Source organism: Dendroctonus ponderosae, unplaced genomic scaffold (assembly GCF_020466585.1).
Source record: "Dendroctonus ponderosae isolate FM_Combo_2020 unplaced genomic scaffold, Dpon_F_20191213v2 Dpon_F_20191213_9, whole genome shotgun sequence".
Classification (NCBI taxonomy): domain Eukaryota; kingdom Metazoa; phylum Arthropoda; class Insecta; order Coleoptera; family Curculionidae; genus Dendroctonus; species Dendroctonus ponderosae.
In genome coordinates, this window is record NW_026019116.1 from 5,450,820 (window position 1) to 5,459,394 (window position 8,575).

At 40.9% G+C, this 8,575-nt stretch overlaps 2 protein-coding genes across 3 annotated transcripts in view; one reads left to right on the top strand and one right to left on the bottom strand.

The window, feature by feature from the left end:
• Positions 1 to 8,043, bottom strand: part of LOC125505585 — a 13,639-nt gene extending 5,596 nt beyond the window's left edge. Inside the window, exons 1-2 of the mRNA XM_048669630.1 lie at positions 7,694 to 8,043; positions 6,591 to 6,858 (exon numbers count right to left, since the gene is read on the bottom strand). Of these exons, the coding sequence (XP_048525587.1) occupies positions 6,591 to 6,783 (193 nt within the window). The 5' untranslated portion in view covers positions 6,784 to 6,858; positions 7,694 to 8,043. The remainder of the gene's footprint in view (positions 1 to 6,590; positions 6,859 to 7,693) is intronic.
• Positions 1,524 to 8,575, top strand: part of LOC109541707 — a 14,122-nt gene continuing 7,070 nt past the window's right edge. Inside the window, exon 1 of one of the 2 annotated variants that reach the window (XM_048669644.1) lies at positions 1,524 to 1,884. The gene's annotated coding sequence lies outside the window, so the exon portion shown is untranslated. The remainder of the gene's footprint in view (positions 1,885 to 8,575) is intronic. The other variant, XM_048669642.1, reaches the window with a different exon arrangement.

Here is an 8,575-nt window from a genome sequence, read left to right on the forward strand (position 1 = left end):
TATGTGGCGAACCTGTTCTCTTCATCCGAAAGGAATCCATTCAGATTGCGCTGGCAGATAATCATCAGCCTTTTCTGTGCAGTTTTGTAACGAATTCCGCGCTTTCCCAGGCCTTTGGTTGTTTTTCTCTTCCATTGCTCCAAGCAGTTATGACGCGCTACCTCACCAACAATGTGAATCAAACGAGTTCACAGCACACTTTGAAGAATATCTTAGCATATTTAATGGCCTGGAAGGTTCTAGAGAACCGTTAATCTATTAATGGCCGGCTGTTTCATTTTGGAACCGTCCAATAGATGCGATCAAAATGTGCAAATAAAACTCTCTATGGCAGCAATGGCAACAAATGCCTGTCGAAGTCGCACAGTTATATTATATGAATAATAATCGCACAATCCTTTGGCGAGTCCTTGATCGCAGGCAAACATATTTATGCATACTTATTACGCATTGTTTTTCTCTATTAGGTTCCGCCTGATCATCTAAAGCGAATATTGCCAGCCCCGCAGACAATTAACTGCTAGCATTTACGTAATGTGGTCAAACGTGTAAAGGAAAGTCGTATTAGAGCAATTAAAATTAAATAGCAATTTTCAGTTCCTGCAAGGTTATTGATCAAGTTTTTGACTGCGGTGAATCGTCTGGCTGCTTTGGGATGATAACAATGTGTGGCGTTATAAAACATTTCAAACAAAACATGTCAGCATTTGTGGTTAGTTTTCAAAGTGTACTCTTCAAAGTAATAGCTGGAGAAGGTCCGCATAGACATCCTTCTCTCAACTATTCAGCGAGAAAGGTTCATTTGCCCTTAATCGTAGACGCGAGGGCGAACAATTCTTGGAAACAATGAAGACTGATGTTGTAAAAAGGGGTTATGTAGGTTGAACAGTGTTCATATCATTGCTATAAATTGAAATTGAGTTGAAACAAATTGCATCAAACAATTTCCTTACGGAGGTTTAAGTGAAGGATCGAACTTTTGTTGGTTTAATCGGGTGGTGTTTTGAGGCCACGTACCGATCAGGCATTGTTCCAAACCTGGACGAGATCCAAAAGCGGAAAAGTGGCAGTAAAACGTGTCGGTGCAGTCGCACACGTCCAATTATCCACACGAATTCCATCGCAACCAACGTCCGGTGCGGTTCAGGCAAATGATGATAAAAATGTCGCTGCTGCTCATAATGAATTCCGCTCTGGGCCCCAATCCATTAAGCAAGAACCTGCTTTTGCATATAAAGGTATAAAAAATAATTGTGAGCAAAGCGCGCCCGTTCGGGCAAATATGCCGTTCGGATTCGGGAAAAATTCACCGATCTGAATGTCTTGATTGGCCGCTGCTGCAGCCTTCACGGTTTCGTGCATTTTCCCAGCCGTGAAAAGTGCTTTTGCCTCGATTCGCTACATTGCTGCCCATTAATTTAGCCCGAAACTCGTTCAAGGAATTCCTGCTGTTTCTAGATTCTAGAATAGCATCGCTGTTGCCAAACTCATGCAACATTGGACATCAACATACCCCCAAACGTCATTTGGGGGAATTAGTCAATTGTTTAATGTGGGGTGGGAAACACAGTGCGCGTCACGCTCCGTCAAAACATCGAAAATTTGCATCTTCCGGGTGAAATTCGCGGATTTCCGCGAAGCGGAATTTCCCGTCTATGCCTTGAAGGAATTTTCCCTTCTGAAAGTGGAATTTTCGCGAAAAAACGCGACTTTCCCAACTGGGGTCCGTCTGACGTTTGCTGTCATCCAAACCGCCCATACTTGACAGCGATCAAATCCGAGCAGCGTTGCCTTTAAACGGGCCTGGAATGGACGTCACCGTCAAGCAAATTAAACTGCGTCCTAATCCAGAAAATTTCAATGACTTTGCAACACTGTCTTTAGGTAAGTAGGTATACAATTTTTCACTTTTTCTCTGCCTAAACTGATCAAATATTTACCTCAAATCGTCGGTTTTTATCTCCAGACTGATCACCATAGCGAAAGGAATAATCGTCAGCAATCATGGGAGCTGGAAGCGATTCAGCAAATGGGTAATCGAAACGGTTTTTCCACTTGGCCAAGACAAAACCGCAAGGACAAGTTTTTCAATCGTGCTCAATGCGATATTGTATTGACAATTAATTTTTTAATTGCCCGAACTAATCGGTTTGATGAGTCCGATACTACCGGAGATTTGTTCACGTCGTTGAGTCGCAGATTTCCGATATTTTCAATTAATTCAAAAAATTGTCGCTCCCAAACTAGAAGAGATAGAAGCGCGTTTTTTTGCCCCAACATGAGCAAGAGCCCTATTAAGATGCTGGGTGAGTAAGGCTTCAATCGGGCCACTAATAAATTTTTGAGGAATTTTCAAACTTTTAAGTTTAATTTTTTGTGCTTCAACCCGAAATTAAAAATTTCTTGCTCCCAAACTACAAGAGATAGAATCACGATTTCTGTCCTCAATATGAGGAAGAGTCTTGTTAACATGTTCGATGAGTTTGATTTCTATCGGGGTACTGAGCGGATTTTGAGGAATTTTCAAAATTGAAAGTTGGGTTTTTATGCCTCAGTTTGCAATTTAAAAAATCGTTGCTCTCAAATTAGAAGGGATCAAAGCGGTTTTTTTGCCTCAACATGGGGAAGAGTCCTATCAAGATTCTCTGCCAGTTTGGTTTAATTCTGGAAACTCAGAAGTCTTTGAGAAATTTTCAAAATTTCAACTGGTGTTTTTGATGTCTCAGTTCGGAATTCAGAAATTTGTCGTTGCCAAACCAGAAGAAATATAATCCCGGTTTAATGCTTCAATATTAAGAAGAGTCTTGTCAAGATCGTTGGTAAGTTTGGAGTCAATCTGGCCACTATGACCTTTTGGAAAAATTAAAAATTTTAAGTGATGTTTTTATACCTCAGTTAGGAATTCAAAGATTCTTCGCTTCCAAACTAAAAGAAATGGAAGCACGAATTTTTCTTCAACCTTACGAAGAGTCTTCATAAGCAGCAGGAGACTTTTTGATAAGGAATTCCAATAAGATGTTTATAAAGTTTGGGACTAAGCCACTTCAAACTCAAAACTTGGCAAAATTCTCTCAGCGACCAGATCAAAACGAAACTTGTCTGGTATTGTAATAAAACTCTTTCGTATATTTCGGAGGAAAATCACCCGCTTCTGTCCTCTGGTTTGTAAGAAACGCATTTTTGAATTCTGGCTGTCAAAAATCAGCTTAAAAGTGTGAAAATTTCTCAAAATCCTCTTTGTCCTTCGATTAAAACTAAACTCACTGAGCATCTCAATAAGTCTCTTTCTCATTTTGAGAAAAAAAATCGCACTTTTGTCTTTTTTAGTTTGGGAGCAACAAATTTTCCAATTTTGGACTGTCTCAGGAAATCAACTTGCAACTTTGAAAATTTCTCAATATATCCTCAGTGACCGAATTGAAACGAAACTCATAGGATAAAAATAACGCTTCTAGCTCTTCTAGTTTGAGACCCACGAATTTTTAAATTCCGGACACTAAAACACAATTTAAAATGCTTAAAATTTTTCAAAAGCTACTTAGGAGCTCGATTGAAATCATCTCCACAAGACCTGTTTTCATGCTAAGACGAAACAGAGCTGCCTCTATGCCTGGTTTGAGCCTGAAGAATTTTTGAGTTCCAAACTGAGGTACAAAAAACTGAACTTAAATTATAGAAAATTTTTCAAAAAACTCATAGTTTTTCCGATTAAAACCAAACTCGTCAAACATCTCGATAAAACTCTTCCTCGTGCTGAGAAAAAAAATCGCGCTTCTATCTACTCTAGTTTGGAGCGGCGATTTTTTAAATTCCGGGCTGAGGCACCAAAAATACGACTTAACATTCTGAATGTGTCTCAAAGTCCTCTCAGGGGCCCGATTGATACCAAACTCACCGCGCATTACTGGAAGACTTTTTTTGAAAAAATAACTCACGTTAGTTATAAAACATAAATTTCTTGCTGCATCTGTAGCTTGTTGAAAGCCGATTATTATCAACCTCTAATGGACAGTCCGCCACATCCTTCGGGTCTCAATTAAGTCGTTAGGCAAGGTGTTCAATGGCACGTATCATGGACACGAATAAAACAAAACAATTTATGTAATTGAACCGTAGGAGAAACGATTTTAATCCGTATTGGCTTGTAAGTCAAGAGTGAAACCGGCACAGAGTAGGGCATTAGGAGAAAGAATGAAGAATACGGTTTTGGTCGTGAAGAATTCAATTTTCTCCCAGCGATGTTTACACGCTTTTTCCAATGGCAATGGGATGTGGTCATGAATCACCTTCAATGTGGTATTCAAATTGGATAAACAATGAGAAAAAAAGGATGGGCCTACGTCCATTTAAGAGCGGCTAATGGTTAATGTAACGTGCGACAACTCGGTCAACTAGTCTCGGTCGCAAGGAACTTGTTACATTAATAATTGATGAGATGAATTTCAGTCTTCAGCTTGCTTCAGCTGCACTTTGTGACGATTTCTGCTCTTTGCATACAACATGCTGGATGTCTGATGAATGAATTCAGCTGCAGCACGCTGCAGCGTCCATCTCAGCCGATCAAGAAATACAGTTAAGCCATTGGTGGGCTGACCCTAAATTCTTCGGGCCGGAAAACTCGTTTCGACTTTTTGAAAATCTGTTGCTTTATGGCGCGGTTCTACACTACTTTCGAAGATGGACATCGGTAACAGTACCTAATATCAGGGGCGAATATATTAAGCCATATTGAACCCAAACTGTTCGTCTTGGTACTGTTAGAGCTGGATAAGGAGTTGCGTTTTCTAGGTCTCTGTGCCATTTGTTTAAGGAGCGCTCTACTTTATCCTAACTGTTTCAAGCAATTCGAAATTACTAATCAGGGCTAGGAACTTTCCATGGATTCAAGCGGTTAATTGGGTACTCCTATGGGAAATGGTGCAAAGTGAGAGGAGATCAACAAATACCGTCTTGTATCAATCGGAATCTTGAAAGGCAAACTGGTTCTCTGGCCGCTATTTTTACTCTCGCACACCCAATTAGCAGCACATCGTTGATTGATGTTGCTGATTTCATTTTGTTTGGCTCTTGATCCAAACCATAGGATTCGGTCAATTTGGTAGTTTCATATTTTTGTTCATTAAAGGCGCTGCAACACGCACCTGAAGAAGCCGGTGATGGGCAGGCGATTCCATTCGCAGCTATCTAACATCGGCTATTTCCTTCTTTGATCGCTAAATTATGTGTTAAACGCCTTCGGGTGGCCTCTGTGCGCCTACCGGCTTTGCATGATTCGCATTCTGACAACGTTTTTGATTTCCACTTAAAAATCGTGCTAATCTGCTGAGAATTCCGCGCATTTAAATTTTTTCTTAGATGAAAATCCACGGTTTTTTTAGCTCTCTAATCTGCATATATAGAGTGTTTGCGTCTTTAATAGGAAAAATATCGGAATATTGAAAGTTGGTGTTTGAGCCACGAATTTTTATCCGGACTGAGACACAATTTAAAAATTTGTCGCTCTCAAACATGCATGTGTATTAACATGCTCGATGAGTTTCGAGTAATCGCGCCTCTAGGAAGCGTGTGATAAATTTTCAAAGTTTCAAGTGTTATTAATGCTTCAATCCGGGATTCAAAAATTTCTCACTCCGGAACCAGAAGAGATTGAAGCGCGCTTTTTTCTTCTCCTTTCTTTCTTTCTCGCGATTTCTCCAACATGAGGAAGGGTTCTGTTAAGATTCCGGGTTTGTTTGGTTTCAATCGGGCCACTAACGAATTTTGGAAGAATTTTTAAAGTCAGTTTCCGGTGCCTCAATGCGGAGTTCAAAAATTCGTCACTCCCAAACTAGAAGACATTAAAGCGCGCTTTTTTACTCCAACATGAGGAAGAGTCTTGTTAAGATGCTCGGTTTGTTTGGTATCAACCGGAGCACTAACAGATTTTGGAGGAATTTCAAAGTATCAAATTCCATTTTTGGAGTTTTGGTGACTTAGGAATTCAAAAATTTGTGGCTCCCAAACTAGAAGAAATTGAACCGCGCTTTTTTACCCCAACAGAAGAAAACGATTTATTTAGACACTCTGTGAGTTTGGATTCAATTGAGTCACTAAGAGGTTTTTAAGCAATTTTCCAGTAGAAACTTTTGTGCCTCAGTCCTGAATTTAAAAAATTGTCACTCCCAAATTAGAAAAGATCAAACGCAGGGACTTTTTCAAGCGACTTCTTAAGATACTAGGTGAGCGTGCTTTCAATGGCGCAATTAATAGACTTGTGAGGAATTTTCAGAATTTCACTCTACATTTTTTGTGCGTCTGCCCGGAATTCAAAAATCCGTCGCTTCCAAACCAGAGGAGGTAAAATCGTGATTTTTCCTCCACATGTGGAAGAGCCTTTTTTCACTTCCAATTTTGTTTGAATCGAGCATTTCAAACCTCCTTGACACTCCGAAAACACTATCACTACTCTGCAGTAGAAAGCGCAACCATAAACAACTGCAAGCCACCGATTAGCTTGACTTTCCTTTCGCTTATGGTATGGCCATTAAGACGATAATCATCCAGCTCAACCTTCAGCGCTTAGTAATTAGTAGGAAGTGTTTCAAACTCACCCTTCTTGGCATCAGCGCGCCTCTTCAGAAAATAGAGAACGCCTCCAACCAGCAACAGTGTGAACAAAAAGGTCAGCACTATTGCTGTGGCCAAAGAGCCAGGTCCATAGCAGATGGGGGCGGCCTGCTCTTGAGCCTGGACAGTGCTGAGCAGCACCGCCAAAACTCCAACTAGTCGCAGATTGTGGGCCATTTTCGAGTTTCTACGGCTCAGCGCAGTAGCTTTTCATATTAGCGACGATGCTGGCGCTCCATTGCCAACATTGGTCTGGAAGATAAGCTATTTTATTAACTGCAGATAAGGACGGAGCTTGAATTCGAGCGGATCAGTTAAAGGATATACAAAGAAGCACATGCTTGAGCATGCTTCTTAATGGCTTTAGTGCCACTTAGCTCCATATGAAAGTGACACAGCTGAAGAATGCAAGTGTTGCAACCCAAGGCATATGGCTGGACTAGGCAGAGACGGCGTCAGCAATTTATTTGAAATCCTGCCAAGTTTACCAGATCCTGCCGGTGCCAGCCAAATAAAATACGCTCTTCTGAAGCGATTGAAGATATAACTTTAGGGCGATTGGCCGAAGAAGCGTGCAAGGAGCGCAATGGGAATTAATCAACCTGATGGTTTTTCTACACCAATGCGCCAATCGCCAAGCAGAAAAACGCCAATTATGTTGTCTATTGGAGCTTTCAAGGCCCCTTTGAGCACAGCAATTTAACGACAAATATTTGCACTTAAGCAACATACAATTTAAATATTTGCCGGCATTTTCTGGGCCAGCAGAGAGTTTCAATGGGACCACGTATTTTTCGATATTTTCACTCTCCCTGTAGGCAACAGGTAGTTTCGCGGTTGTAATCAGAAATATGTAGATTTTCCTTATCAGCCAGTTGATGTTTGGAGACAAAGTGTTCTCGTTTGCGGCCTCGGATTAGTTCAATCCTAAAAATAACGCATTGTACTCAAATAAATTTGAGAAACAACAGGCCAGATTATAATCGGGTCCTAATCTAATCAATTTTAAGCGTTGAGAGCGCCAGCAAAACGCGCTTGAATCTACAGTTTATGATACATTCGATGCAGCTTCATTGATGGTACCTACCTAGATCACGTGCTTAATCCAATTAGGCTTCACAACTCAGATCAACATGCACCACATTGGCTTCTGCCACTCACTATTCACGTGAAAATCCAGAAAGCCACTCACCAACACGTACAAAATCTGGCACCCAAAAACTTTCGAAAATCTGAAACAGCGCGCGTCCACTACACCAACTGAATTGAATGTTTACGAGCGGGTTTCTTCGAATACCGAAAGTGGTTCGCAGTGGTACTGCCGACCGTCTTTACCTGGCGTTCTCTGATACAGGTGGAAAAGTGGTACCGTAGTGTCGTACCAATCAACAGGTGTGCCACAACTATGCGGCCTACCGGGGTAAACTRAAAAGGAACCCGCTTTTGCGGGTTCTCAAGTGATTTATCGCGGCGAAAATCCTCATTTTAGCAAAAGCGTAGAAAAGCGATTTGTTTTCGCAGTARACATGACAATGGAATGTTCTAAACTGAGTGYTCTTAAGCAACATGCAAAAAGTGGCCTATTTTATTTGAGTTTTCGACACTACACAAGGAATAGTGGATGTTTCTAGTTTCTTCTAAAGCTAGTTTCAACTGTGCAAAACTTAAAAATGTGAACTTTTTGCGCATAAGATTTTTGGCTGGAAACGACTTGAATAATTTAATGAAACTTCACAGATCGCATCGAACACCCTGTATATATCAGGAGCTAAATTTATGCTTCAGATGCAAAGAAAAATTGCTTTAAGTCGCAGTTTTGCGCAAAACCATTGACCCCCGATTTGATTGAAAACAAGGGCGGATCCAGGAGGGGGTCATGGGGGTCATGACCCCCCCCATGCAATTCTCTATCCAATGATGCCAAAACGAATTCTCTGGCTCGAATGGTTCTTGAGAAACTTCGAAAAAA